Source organism: Syngnathus typhle, linkage group LG9 (assembly GCF_033458585.1).
Source record: "Syngnathus typhle isolate RoL2023-S1 ecotype Sweden linkage group LG9, RoL_Styp_1.0, whole genome shotgun sequence".
Classification (NCBI taxonomy): Eukaryota; Metazoa; Chordata; class Actinopteri; order Syngnathiformes; family Syngnathidae; genus Syngnathus; species Syngnathus typhle.
This window is the reverse complement of record NC_083746.1, coordinates 2,067,152-2,080,565: the sequence shown is the minus strand read 5'-3', so window position 1 is coordinate 2,080,565 and position 13,414 is coordinate 2,067,152. Positions and strand designations below refer to the sequence as shown.

The 13,414-nt window shown below is 46.7% G+C and overlaps 2 protein-coding genes and 1 long non-coding RNA gene across 9 annotated transcripts in view; 1 reads left to right on the top strand and 2 right to left on the bottom strand.

The window, feature by feature from the left end:
• The first annotated feature begins 23 nt into the window (after positions 1 to 23).
• LOC133159782 (uncharacterized) lies at positions 24 to 7,864 on the top strand. 3 transcript variants are annotated; one of them, XR_009715748.1, is made up of 5 exons: positions 24 to 280; positions 3,490 to 3,629; positions 3,704 to 3,796; positions 3,869 to 6,656; positions 6,754 to 7,864. It is a non-coding gene; the product is annotated as an uncharacterized LOC133159782 (long non-coding RNA). The 3 variants fall into 3 exon arrangements; XR_009715746.1 differs by lacking the exons at positions 3,490 to 3,629; positions 3,704 to 3,796 and having other exon boundaries at positions 6,527 to 6,656; XR_009715747.1 differs by lacking the exons at positions 3,490 to 3,629; positions 3,704 to 3,796 and having other exon boundaries at positions 6,527 to 6,656; positions 6,736 to 7,864.
• On the bottom strand, positions 528 to 9,490 carry LOC133159781 (radixin). 4 transcript variants are annotated; one of them, XM_061287136.1, is made up of 14 exons: positions 9,374 to 9,490; positions 6,499 to 6,575; positions 4,647 to 4,730; positions 3,523 to 3,618; positions 3,319 to 3,441; positions 2,952 to 3,103; positions 2,792 to 2,875; positions 2,572 to 2,718; positions 2,234 to 2,330; positions 1,992 to 2,155; positions 1,631 to 1,922; positions 1,470 to 1,562; positions 1,058 to 1,273; positions 528 to 965 (listed from the first exon to the last, which is right to left on the bottom strand). In XM_061287136.1, the coding sequence occupies exons 2-14, from the start codon at positions 6,514 to 6,516 to the stop codon at positions 801 to 803; spliced, it is 1,731 nt and encodes a 576-aa protein (XP_061143120.1). In that variant the 5' UTR covers positions 6,517 to 6,575; positions 9,374 to 9,490; the 3' UTR covers positions 528 to 800. The 4 variants fall into 4 exon arrangements, with proteins under 4 accessions (XP_061143120.1, XP_061143118.1, XP_061143119.1 ...); XM_061287134.1 differs by having other exon boundaries at positions 9,151 to 9,487; XM_061287135.1 differs by having other exon boundaries at positions 6,499 to 6,540; positions 9,151 to 9,486.
• Positions 9,491 to 11,337: 1,847 nt separating this feature from the next.
• Positions 11,338 to 13,414, bottom strand: part of arhgap20 (Rho GTPase activating protein 20) — an 18,328-nt gene continuing 16,251 nt past the window's right edge. For both annotated transcript variants that reach the window (XM_061287836.1, XM_061287835.1), the window contains exon 15: positions 11,338 to 13,410. In XM_061287836.1, coding sequence (XP_061143820.1) covers positions 12,086 to 13,410 — 1,325 coding nt within the window. In that variant the 3' untranslated portion in view covers positions 11,338 to 12,085. The remainder of the gene's footprint in view (positions 13,411 to 13,414) is intronic.

Genomic DNA, 13,414 nt, shown 5'->3' with positions numbered 1-13,414 from the left:
ACTCACGTGCATTGTACTGGGGGAAAAAGCATATTGAACCCGTGGTGAACTTTGGCTGACAGGAAGCCAATACTTTTTGAATGAGTCGATCCCTTGAAAGTACCGGTGTTTTCGCTCACAATTGTTCGCGGCGTTCACAATTGTGGATGTGAGGAGGGCAAACGTTTGGGGTTGCTGAAGATTGGAGCGGCATCAGCCACAGAGGCAAGCCCAATACCGGCGTCGACACACACCTGGAGAGACTCATCAATGCTGGCTGGCTGGCCAACCCTCGATTGGGGTATGTTTTGATCACCACTATTATTATTAATTTTTTTAAAAGTGTGTGTACTTGCGGGCTTCATTGGAAATCCAATTTACCTTTAATGACCGAAGAGGCCGAACGCCAACTTAAAGTGACTGAACTTGGTGAAAGTGCAGATGTAAAACTATGACAAGTAGGGGAAAAAAGTAAGCCATTTTGTACCGCTGCAAATGGACTTTTTTCATGTCATGTCAGGGTCACAAAAAGGCTCAAGACGCTTGAGTTTGGTTTGCGTGTTTACTGGGTCAGCTGATGAGCCACATGAACAGGAATCAAAGTAAAATGCATGAGGACCCTACACAGGACACAGAATGGTTTCAAAGAATGCTAGCCAGAAAGAAAATGTTGGAAATCAAAGTGAGCGAGCGACATTGAAAGCTAGAGTCATCCGCGCAGGTCGGCCATTTTTTGTTGGCCGGTAAAAATTGGATTGGCGGATTTTTGGCGATGCGCAAGCGAGAGTCCCTGTTTGAGGTTTTGTTGTGCGGCGCCCTCCTCACATGGACTCGAACTCGTCGACACGCTGCTTGGTGTTGCCCTGTCGGATCTGCCGCAGCGTCTTGTACTTGTCGCGGCCTGCTCGCACATTCTCGGCATGAAGGACGTCGTTGGCCGTGTTCTTGGTGTCGTCACGAGCCTCCGCTAGCTCAGAGCTCAGCGCCTGACCAAGAAATAGAACAGTCGCATTGAAATGTTTTTAATTGAGGTGAAATCTCCCCCCTCTTATTTTGTAGCTCTACGCGGTGACCTGACCTGCAGCTGGTTCTTGACACGCTGGTTCTTGTGCGCCTCGGTAACTCTGTCCTCTTCGCTGCGCTGGCTGCTGATTCCGTAGCTCAAGAGCTCGGCGCTGGCCTCTTCGTTGCTCTCGTCGTGCTCGTCGTGCTCGGGCGGCGCCGTAGTGGGCGACGTCATGGCCATTCGCAGCTCCTCTCGCGTCTTCTCCAAATCATCCTGCGCCGCCATGGCCTGAGCGAGAGGAAGCGTGGCTGTTTTTTTTTTTTTTAAACATTTTTAAACGTTGAAGGTCCCATGCCATCGAAATCCACTCCCTCACTGTTTTTATGCAAACCAACGGCCTAAATGACCTTTACTAACCCAATAAAACAACTATTTTTTTACATGGGACCTTTGAAGTAAAGATGTTAGTGTTGTCAAGTTGTACTTTGTGCTGCCATTCAGTGGCGTCTTCCTCCTTTTTCCTCTTGGCTTCTTCCAAGAGCGAGATTTTGGCGGTGAACTCGGCTAATTCGGCAGCCTGTCAATCACAGCACGTTCTCGTCACCAGTAAAGTATGAGTAAGAAGTACGAATGGCGAGAGAGTACCAGTTGTTCCTGGGTCGTCATCTGGTCGGCCGCCTGCTGCGCGAGGGCGGCTTTGGCTTCCTCGGCGGCCCTCCGCTCCTGGTCCAGACGCTGGGCTTCTTCCTTGGCCCGCTTCCTCTCCTGTTCCAGCTCCAGGGCTTTGCGGGTCTGCTCCTCCAGTTCTTTCTGCGCACGCTGCGTCTGCTCCTCGATGTTGCGCAGGCGCTCCATCAGCTCGTCCTTCTCGCGCTCCATGCGCTGCTTCTCCTTCTCGGCGTGCTCGCGCTTCTTCTTCTCATTCTCCAGCTGCGCTCTGGGGATGGATCGAGGACACGACATCAAGAAGCGAGTAGACGGGAAGGCTGGCGCAACATTGCTGTACCTCTCCATCTGCTTGTGATGTTTTTCCTCCCGGGCCTGAGCCTTCATCTGCTGCACCTCAATGGTGTCGGGCTTCCTGCGCCGCATGTAGAGCTCGTGGTTGCCCATGCACAGCGCCAGGATGCGCTTGTTGATGCGCAGGCGAGGCGCGTAGAACACAAAGTCCTGCAGTGCGCAAAGTTAGAGGTTTCCCCGGGAAAAAAATCATATTCAGAACATTTGAAAAGTAAGGTATTTATTTACCGGCGCTTTCTTGTCAATGGGCTTGATGACAAACTTCTTGTCATTGAAGGAGATGTTTCGGATCTCGCTCCACGGGAAGCCGATCTTGGGCGACAACCTGATGAAAATATCGCAAGTTAGGATTAGACTCGACAAAAAATGCCCAGTCAATCGTCACCTTCCATTGTCACCACAAGGGGGCAATGTAGCCATATCAATGCCATTCTTGTCAGAAGGGATTAAAACGCAACGGTGGAGGTCAACATGACCCATTTTGTGCATTTTAAAAATTGAAAGCCGACTGATGTCATAAGATCCGCAAATCAGTAGTTCTCTGATTTGCACTCATTTGATCTTACTTGTCTTCGTGCTCGTAGATGTTGAGCCCGAGGGCGTCGACGCCAAGCCACAGCTCAGTGCCCTTCTTGTTCTTGATCTCAAAGTAGTTGACGCCGTACATCTCCAGGTCCTGAGCGATCTTCAGGTACTCCATCATGGCGTCCTCCCTGCGTACGCATGTCGTATTTAACACCTCCAATGTATTTATTGATGAAATATTGAACGGCAGGTAGCAGCCACCTGAGCATGCTTCGGTGTTCCTCGTGCCAGGTCTGTATTCTGTCCTCCCACTGCTCCTTTGTCAGCTTGTGTTGCTCCAGAACTCTGCCAGCCAGAACGAGACAAGGCGTCACCGTGATGACAAAAGGGCGGCCGGCCGGCTCTCATTGCGCGTTTGTACCTTTGTGGCAGCAGGCGGTCGGCCGCCAGGTAGCCAGACTTGTGCACGTCCTTGTTGTGGTCGCCGTACTTGGCCTGGACGGCGTAGGAGGCCAAGAGCACGGCGGTCTCGGGGGGGCAGTAGTTCTCGTCGTTTAAGACGGCTTCCTTCACCTGTGTGGAGCAAAATGAAAATACGACACGGATTTTACAGCGTGTCGCTCGGTGTTTGATTTGGGTGTAATTCGGCGGTTGACCACTAGATAACTAGATTGCTTGACGTGTACATTTGAAAGAATAAGCACAGGAAGCATTTCAATTTTATGCGAGTTTCTTTAGCATGATATTCTAACTGCCGACAGCACGTTTAGACCGGTACAAGGAGGTACCTGAAGGAAGAAGAGCCTCTGCGTGATCTCTTGGATGAGCTCTTCCGAGACGTCCTCTGGAAAGAACTTTGCCCTAAACTTGAATTGCAGAGGGTTCTCCTTTTTCACGTCCTGCTGCGTAACCTGGGTAGGAAAACCAAAAAATCCCAAATGACACAACGATGCGTTCAGGTTGCCTTCAAGGGAATCTTCCATGTCGCTCACCTTTTTGTTGAGCTTCAGCCATGTGACGTAGCCTTTGCTGTCGATGTACTGAAGGCCGAAGAACCAAACCTCCCTCAGGCCAACAGTCTTCACCACCTGGACAACAAGTGGGTGTTTTGTTTTATTTTTAGTTTCCCCAATCTTAAATTTAGTAGGAGATTTGAGAATCTTGAATTCACAGGGGCACCAAGATGTATTAGTAATTATGGATCAGAGATTTTCCAACTCATCAGTCAAGGACACTTCCAAAGCGATTGGAGTGAGCTTCTTCCAGGTTAGTCAAATTAATCTGTCACCAAGTTGGATTGTTTTGGCTTGCTGACGGGGTTACGTATCTCTACAACAGCTTTTGCAGCAACAGTACCTGCATAGATGATCAATTCCGAGTCACTCTGAAGCTGACAATCTGATGCCCTAATTCGACAGGGGCCGAGAGATTACAAAATGGAGATTGAAGGACATTTTCCACCAACACTGTCGTATAGCTCGGCACCTCCGAATCACGTCACGTGGTGTATTTTTATCCTGCAGAATTTGATTATCCAACAGGGGACAAGATCAGCTAATGACTGATTTAAGATGACATGCATTGTCACCGGCACGGGTGTGTGACGTGGCTGGTGAAAAGCAGAACCCATAAAAAAAAAAAAAATCGAAAGCCTCCCGTTTCATTTGTTTTCCTTCCTCTACATCACTGAAACCTTTCAGGGCCCGGAACAATGCTGAAAGCCGCCCTTTGCCTCGTGTGTGAGTGCACACACACCAATATACAGGCACAAAGAGATCTTTGTCAGTCTCGTAATAGAACCAAAAGCGACCCAAGCACCTACTGGCACACATTGCCAGTGTCGCTCTTGCTTTGATGGAACAACAAAAGATGACTCAGAAGGAAAGATTGGGGGGTTTTTGTGTGTGTGTGTGTGGGTGGGGGGGATATTTTTTTTTTTTATTCTGTACTGTATGTAATATTACAAGAAAGGGTCCAGAATTTTATATATTCAATTTTAATTCTGGGCTTCCTGGTGGAATTTGCATGTTGTCCACATGCAAGTCAAATGAATTCGATGATCTTGTATTGACACATTTTTCTGTGTGTGTGTGTGTGTGTGTGTGTGCGTGCTCACCTGGTCAAAGAGCTGCTTGCCTGTTGTATTGGGCTGGATGGCAAACTCCAACTCAGCATCCATGGTGGTAACGCGGACGTTCGTCTGCAGGACAAAGATGACATCATAAAAAGTCCTAATACACAAACGGGTTTGGCACAGGTGTGTGTGCGTTGAGGGTGAGAGTAGGAGAACGGGGCCATGTGCTGCCTTTGAGGTTATTTTGTGTGCAAGGCTGCAGCTTGTTGATAAGGTTTCCACGATATGCAAACAAGGCATACGTGAAGCGTTGTTGGCTACTCGGGGAGGAACTATTGAATGAATTCGGGCCCCAACTCCTTTCTCTTGCACCAACACCATAAATTTGTAATATTGCTTCACCAGAAGGCGCTATTAAGACAGGCCCGGCTAGTTTGCTGCCTCAACGGGTCAGTGAGCTAAGCGCCAAGCCATTTTGAGTATCTCCAGTGCATCACTTCTTTGAATGCCCCGTGGCGGCTAATCTGGATCACAGTGCAAGATGTCAGCGGACAGACGCTGCCAAGCAGGCGGTCAGGCCGGATTAACCACGTTGCCTTTCGGGGTTGACCACCTCCAGATTGTGGCAACACAATGGAGGCCACTGAGGAAAATTGAAGTCTGCATTTTGTGCTTTCTCTTGTGCCTTCTTGCCTCGTAACAATGTCGGCCAAGGCGTGCGTTTGGTGTTAAGTGCAGCGGGACCGCCTGGCGACATTGTTTGTGTGTGTCCGTGTCCAGACTCAGACAGCCATAATTAAAAGCTAAGCTGGTTAACAGGCTTGCAAGGGCAGCAGCGGGAAACTTATTCACCTCATCCTCGCACGCACGCACGCACGCACGCTCACGTCGTTATGCATTCGACTTCAGGGTATTTTTTAAATGAAAATTTGAATCTTTATTTCTTGTCATTTTACATGAAGTCTACTTTGTCAAGTGATTTTTTTTTCCCCCTCATGTTTTTGCTAATGTAAAGTACACCTTTTAAAAAGTACCTTATGTTTGCTTTTTATTCACCGAAAAGTACTATTACAGTATTATTGCCACGTTTGTGTTTCCTTTTGTAGTTTTTAACACAATTTTTTTTTTGCATGAGCTGTATTAACACACCTTGCAAGCAAATGCCGCTGCATTACATCAGCTCTGTCGGCCGCATCACGTAAGCAAGAGGAAATGATCAAGTTGCTCTTGGTGCGTGTGGTGTGTGTGTGGTGTGTGTGTGTGAAGCGTTGCATTGTGTGACGCTCGCAGGCTTTATAATAAATGAAACATGAGATTAAGATAAGAGGGGGACCAGATGATGGTCATTAAATTCAAGTGAACACGCACAAAGGATTTAAGTGCAAAAACTTGGCTAAAAGAAAAAATGATTACATGACTTAAATTTAAAAAAATGCCAATAAAACATACAAAAAGTGGTTAAGTCATTAATTTTCCTGTTCTATTAATGGCCTGACATGCAGCTAACAAAGCTAAGCTAAGGACGGAGACGTGTTTTGAACAAGCGCGACTGCTGCAAGACGCCAAAGCGCACAGAGCAGGCGGTGAAAAGGTCGTGTGTGTTTGCGTAGGGGTCACCAGGGGATAATGTAACCAGACTAGCAGTTTTCCCTCAGGGCGCCATTGGATATGGCAGGTGAACTTAAAAAGAAAAAAGTGCCTCTCTCACTCGCTTTCCCTTCACAGCCTTTCTCGCTCTTTGTGGTAAAAAAAAAAAATCATTTCGAGCATATCGTCATACTCCTGTGAATAATTATTGATTACATAAATAAAGAAAAATGTATTTTTCGACTATTTTAACTTGTCATGATTTGCCGGAACCCTCGTTTGTGCACTACGCGGTGGAGAAACTCACCGGCTTGGGCATCTTCATCCTCTCTCAGGTTGTCTTCTGCTTCTGAAAAAAAGAGAAAGAAGTTGTCCTTCGTCTTCCTGCCAACGACAAAACGCACAACGGCGTCAATAATGGAACAAAAAAAGTTTGGAACTTGACCAAAGAGTCGTACAGCTAAAGTAGGTCACACTTTCTTCTCAAACTTTCCTACATTTTTATTGCAAGAGGGATTTACATATTCAAAATGGATCTTGTCAGTTTTATAATCCCATCCAGGCTTTAGGAAGAAAGGAGAGTGACTTCAATTTGACACCTTCCTTTTAGGACAAGTCCTGAAGGTAAATGTGGCCTAGAACAGGAAACTACAGAGCCGGCCGGCCGGCCGTCTCTGTCGTGTTACAGCCGACAGTATTGAAATATCACCTATCTTTGTGTTTTATTATACTTTGAATAATTTGACTCGTAATTAAAAAATGTTTCTATTATACATTTAAAATGTGGATTTTCATCACTTTTTACAAAAATCAGTCCAGTCGGTCCACTAAACAGACTCGACTTGTGTAATTTTGTACCACTGACTTGCTTTGTAATCACATTTGGCAGGAACGATGTTGCCAATCGGCTTTGTTCCGCATCAATTTAATCATTTTAATGTCCGGGGCTTTATGGCAACACACCTACGGTGGAACACAGTGTGCTAGTGTATGTCTTTATTGAAACACAGAGTGTCTATGTAAAAAAAATATATATATATATAACATTACAGGGAAGAAAGGTCAGGCTATGATTTACATAATCATCCCAAATTTTTAAATCTTCTCTTTTCTTTCTAATAAATATATTATGCGGTAATTTATTTGAACAGAAAAAAATGTTATATTTCAAGAATATTCTATATATATATTTGCTATAGAATTGCTTGTGTGGTGGCAACGGTGTACGAGGCAGTTGAGTCGAGTCTCAACACTTTTCATTTCCGCTGACACTTCCTGCTTCAACTTTGGTCTAGTGTTCTAGTACTTTTTGTTAATATACAATACATATAAATCATCAGATGAACAAAATAACTGGTGTGTGACTCGACTGGCTTATGAATATATTTCTGAGAAGAGCACTTTACTCGATTAGTATTGGAAATCTTGTTTTTGTTAAGTGTTTGACTTCATGTTAAAAAAAAAAAAAAACTTTACAATGGGACTTGTGTAGCTAAGCAGATATGCAGCTGAAAATGCGCCAAAGTTGGCAATGTTTTTTATATTGTGACTTCAATCTGTGAAACTTCCTATTCATAAAATTGTCTCCCCCACCAGAAGATTATGGTTTCATTCTCGCAAGCAAGTAATTTTAGGGAATAAAGTAAAAACTGTCAATTGTGTGCAAAATTAAATACTGTAGTCGTATTTTTCACATGAATAAAACTTGCCGTTTACTCTTTACATTGTTTATAATTTAGAGAACAGTCAAAACTGTACCTGAATAAAGGTCACCTCTGACAGGAAATTATTACACAAATTTAGAAATATCAAAATTGATTAAAATTATGCAATTTTACTTTAAAATGTGCTAATTCCATATTTCAAAGACTGCCAAGCGACTGAACAAGAGGCGTGACCGGCCAAAAAAAAAAAAAGCAGCCAATCAAAAAACTCACTGCTTCGCTTTGACACCGAAGGGTCGTAACAGACAAGCGACCTAGCCAATCACAATGTCCTTCCGCGCTCAATTGGCCAATCGGTGTGCTTTAAACTCACCGCTTGGATTTGAGGAGACAGAAATCTTGTCTGGTTAACGGCGGCGCCGCCTAGTTAACTGCCGCGTTTAAATGACAGCCGGTGACGTGCTAAACGGGCCAAAATAGCGGATGATGGCTTGTGATTCAGAGTGGCTTTGAAAAAAGGGAAGTGAAGATGACTCACTGGAACAAATGTATTCGGGCTACCTTAATGTGCTTCAAACATGTCAATGGCAGTCGAATTAACGTCAACAGACGTAGCCGGGCTAATCCAGTTGATAGCCAGGTAGGTCCCCAGACCCAAAAGCAGCTTAAATGACTTGTGACCATCCCCAAAGGAGCCTTCTAATAATATCTCGGACATGAACCATCTCCTGAACACGGCTGCAAGTCATTAAACGTGCCCCGGAAGAAGCCTCCTGAGTGCGGGGGTAACCAATTAGCTTCACCGATAATGACGCACCTCACCTCGGCGACACCTTGCCTAGTATCCACTCGTCTCCAAAATGTGCGCAAAGTCAGCGCCGGAAAACGAATTGTCCCAAGATGATAAGGGGATAAAGTCCCAGCTCGACCGCACTGTGATGCCTGTGAAGGGTTGTTACCACCACCAGACAAGGACTGCGGCCATCCAGGTAGACTAAAAAGTTGCTTAAAGCCCACTTCAATGAACATTGAATGAGCCACACGTTAAAATTGGATCTCAAAGCGTGAGTCGGCGCTTCAAGTCCTTCAAGGTTCCTCGGAGATGTCCCCAGTGTACAGGAGAGTAAACTAATTAGCCTGGCCGCTATATGACGCACCTCTCCTCGGCGGCGACTGTGACACCTTACCGCTTTCCACACACCTCCAAAATGACATTCAAGTCGGTGCCGGAAAACGCCGAAGAAGCGGCGGATATCCAAAGTCGACAAAAGCAATCAGCCCCGGTTGGAACTCACCAGCACGCCCGCGCCGCGTCAAGGTAAAGGATGCCTACGATGGAGTGTTGTCACCCCGCTACCAGCGGTCCACTCTGCGCCTCCTCCTTCCTCCTGAACCGGGCGCCGTCGCTTTATATATCCACACAAGGATAAAAATAGCCCGCTGGCTCGACGGCGATGACCGGACACGGAGCTCACTGACACGGGGTAAGACTCGTCACAAAGTCACGTATGTACGTACGTAGCAATATGGCTGACTAAGTTGATAGCGAGGCGTGGTGGTGGTGGTGGTGGTGAGCTGTGAGCAGGCTCCCCCTCAGCCTCACTCGCTTCTCGCCTCGCTTGTCTCTGCTCCCCTTGCACTCCCCCCTCCCTTCTGCAACAAGCTCATCTTGTATATTATTTCCCAATATTGCATAAGAAAGTTCAACTATGAGCAGGAAAAAGTTGGTAGATTGGGGTATTTAAATATTTGAGACTCTACAATGAGTTTTTCTTTAAGGTTAAAAGTTGTCTATTAACATTTTTAAGTTCAATAACAACAACATGTAACCTTATAAGGTACAATATAGCTTTTATAGCCTTAAGTAGACTTTTTGTGGGCAAAAAAGTGACAATACATTGTCTTGTAAAATATCATATTTTTCTGGCTAAATACAAGATTGATGTGACAGTATTTAAAGTATTTATTTGCAGCCAAAATACAACCTTTTGCATTTGCGACAGCTTCATCTTTACATAGTGAAACACTGCTGCCGTGCGGTCGTTTTGTTTTCTCGACACGACGTCGTCGCCAAGGCAACCCAGACTCATCAAATCCTCCGCCACCTTTCCAACTTTGTCCACACGGTGTCAGTAAAAGACCACCACGGTTTAGCGTTGGAAAAGCACCATCCGCTTCATTTAGCCTCAGAAATTGGCTATGAACTCATTTTGAATACGTCTTGACTTTAGTGTGTCGACGATTGCTTTGTTTGACCTGTCATGATGGATGACGTCACTACGCACAGAGAGACGAATAGCCGATCCGAGTTCCAAACCCCGAACCGACAATGTTGTTTGTAAACTTTAAAGTTTCAAACCCATACTTGACTTTCAACCCCAATCGTGGCTTGTTAAATACTGGTGTGCCTAATGCAGTGTCCACAGTGATTATTACATGGCAAATGTGTGACCATTATACAAGTTTGTACTCTGTCTTGTGAGATAAGAACACCGAGTTACAGTTGATCCTTTTTTTTTTGCCATTCACGACTTGTCTTTCAAGTGTACGTTCAATATGTGGCTAACGCTGAGTGTTTACCTTGGCAGAGGTCGCATTCCTTCATCGTCTGACTGACTGACTGACAGAATGGTGTGGCCTGTGTTGCAACCATTTGTATCCACTGTTAAAAGAAAAAAAAACCCAATCAGAATCAAAACGCCAATGACGTAATATAACACCTTTACGTGAAACCCTCAACGTTTGGACGAGTATCGACACCAGGTATCGGTACTAGCGCCAAAAGTTGCCTACTATGTTGTTGATTGTGTGCAAGAAAGAGGAGAGACTGCACAGAAATGATAGAAAACATGAGAGCTTCTGTCCTAGGTCATCAAAACCCACAGACCCCACAGAGGCCTGTCAGTCAAACAATTTGCCATCTGCTTCGTTTTCCCTTCGGTGTCATAGGTCGTATTTAAATCGCAAATACAACCCCGCTGCTGTGCCGAGCGCCGTAATTAGGAGACGCTGCCGGGTCTTGTCCGCAGACATTCTTGTGGACCTTACATAACAAACCAGCAGAGCTACGAGCTGGAATTATGATTGACGGCGACTCCGCCCAAAGACTTAGGAGGCAGCTTCCTAGCCGGGAAAAAAGGCGCTGAAATGTCCCTTGATTTCTTTTACAATGCATTTTTAATAATTATGCTAGATTTGATAAAACATAATGAAATAGATGGTAAAGAATTCAGCCAGTCGCCAGGGATGCTGTATATCTAGCAGCAAGCACACTTTGTTTCTGTCATAAACGGCGCCATTATGAATGCGCCTGAAGGCATAGCTGCCTCTTACACCTGTTGCATTTTTGTTTTTGTTTTTTTTTCGTACTGCAGCACAAGATCTGATAACCCTGACTTGAAACTAGGGCTGTCATTATCAAATATTTTTCGATTTCATCATTCTATCAAAAGCTAACAGTAGAGCTAAAATCAAAAGGAATCTTGGAAGAGAGCATTTTATTCAAATGTTGTACACAATAGAAATATGTAGCAAATATAGTTTCTATGGCAACAGCAGCAGCACATGTACAAAAATACAATTTGATTTAATTACATAGCAAAGATCATACTTATATTTATCATATATATTTCTGTATTATAAATACAATTTTACAATGTGGGGGAACTAATCATACAATTACAAAATGAATTCATTTTTTTTATACAAGATAATATAATGGAAAATTCCCTAATTAGCACATTAAAACCCCCAGAAGCAGGGACATTGATTTCTCCTAATAAATACATATTTGTCGGCTTGATTTAATCACTAAAAAAAATCTTAGACATCTTTTTCTGTGCTGAGGATAAATCTGATCAATTTCAAAGCACAATTTGGAAACTGCATGCTCTTATTTTGTAGTATGCACACACAAATGGCACCAGCAAGTGCACCTCAAATTGTCATTTTGAAAGGTTTTAACCGTGTTTCGTGCTCTTAATTTGTCAGTATGTCAAGTATAAATGCTCTTATTTTGGCGGGATGCAAAAGGGGCGTCTCTTGCCTCTTTTTGTGATGTCATTCATTTTAGCGAAACCAAAACCGCATCTTATTTTGGCGCTAAGCAGGAAGTGCATGTGTACCTTTCTAGAAATATAGGAAATCTCCCACCCTGGTACCGTAAATGCTATTTGGACAACAGTGAGTAATATAAAGCTGGTAAAAAGTGCCTATGTACAAAATTGGTAGTTACACGTACGACTCTTCGGCAAAGAAGAGTTGGTCAAAATCGTCCAATCTCGGCTCGCTACACTGCCGACTCCGCCACTCCTTCTTGGCCTGGGCGATGGCTAGCGCCACCTCCTGGCTCCTCCGCGCAGTGCCCGCCGCGTCCCCGCTTGCCGAAAAGTAGTCCTGCACGGTACGGTCGGCGGAGGGCGACAGGGGCTCAATGTCCGACACCCTCAGGCGGGCCCGGGGTCTGTCCAGGGTTGCGGTTTTGGAGGGGTGGCAAGAGGGCTCAGACCGGCGGCGGGGCAGAGTCCGGCTCTGGGCAGGCGGCGTCAGAGAGTGAGACTTCTGGCGTTTTAGTATGAGAGTGGTGGCACTTTGTCCGTAGAAAACGCCCATCGGGGGCTGGCCGGCGTCACTTCCTGTATTGTGGAGGAGGCGGAGCTCCCGCACCGTTAGAGGCTTGTCCGCCCCCTTGAAGAAGGGCGAGGTGCACTGTAGTTGAAAGAGCGCCTGCTGGTAGGATGGAGGACTGCTGGGCCGCCGGTTGGGTGTCCCGGTTTGGGTCCCAGTGGGCAGCGATTCCTCACTGGCATGTCCGTTGAGAGGCTGCTTCAAAGAGAGGCGACGGTCCTTCTTCAGCCACATATTGGGGTGGGCGCCGTGGCCGGGGCGGGCATCCTTCTGCGGCGGGGAGCAGCGTGGAGACCGGAGGGGGCCGTCTCCTGTCGGGACGATGCCATAATCGGTGGAGTACTGTGAGAAAGCAGAGTCTAAGGAGCTGAGCGAGGAACCGGTAGGGGACGTGGCCGGCGAGGAGAGGCTCGAGCAGCTGGCGTCTAGACGCAGCGGAGGCGGGGGCACGTGCTTGTTCTTCCGCCGCCCGCCGTTCTGGTCGCGCTCCGAGTTCAGGTGGAGCCCGTTTAGCTCCTTCTCCAGGAACTCCTCCTCTTCCTCCTCTCCCTCCATGGCGGCATCATAGCTAGCCTTGCGTAGCGGCTGGCGCCCCCCGGCGAGGACGGCTAAGGCGGGCTCCGAGCTACGTCTCAGCCTCCGGCCGGCGCTCTGCGAGGATGCTCCGTTGGCGTGGCGGGCGCGAGGCTGGCGCGTGGCGGGGCTGAAGCGGCGGGGCCTGGCCAGGGGAGGCAGCTGCAGGAGGAGGTCGGCGGAGGGGGCCTCGGCGTCCGGTTCGCAGTCGCTGAGCGTGAGGACCGAATCACGGCTGCGGCTGTCCGGTTTGTCGCGCAGAGGCAGTTGGTCCTGGCACGGAGACTCGGGTTCGTCGTTCAGCTCGTTCTCCAGGCTGTCGTAGGACGAGTCGTTCATTTGGAACGACGACGCATCTGG

Excerpts from the sequence above, each read along its gene's own strand:
- LOC133159781 (XM_061287136.1), bottom strand. Across the intron at positions 2,331-2,571 it reads ATCTACGAGCACGAAGACAA|GTTGTCGCCCAAGATCGGCT; the intron begins GTAAGATCAAAT and ends TATTTTCATCAG. Across the intron at positions 2,156-2,233 it reads CCATTGACAAGAAAGCGCCG|GACTTTGTGTTCTACGCGCC; the intron begins GTAAATAAATAC and ends TGCGCACTGCAG.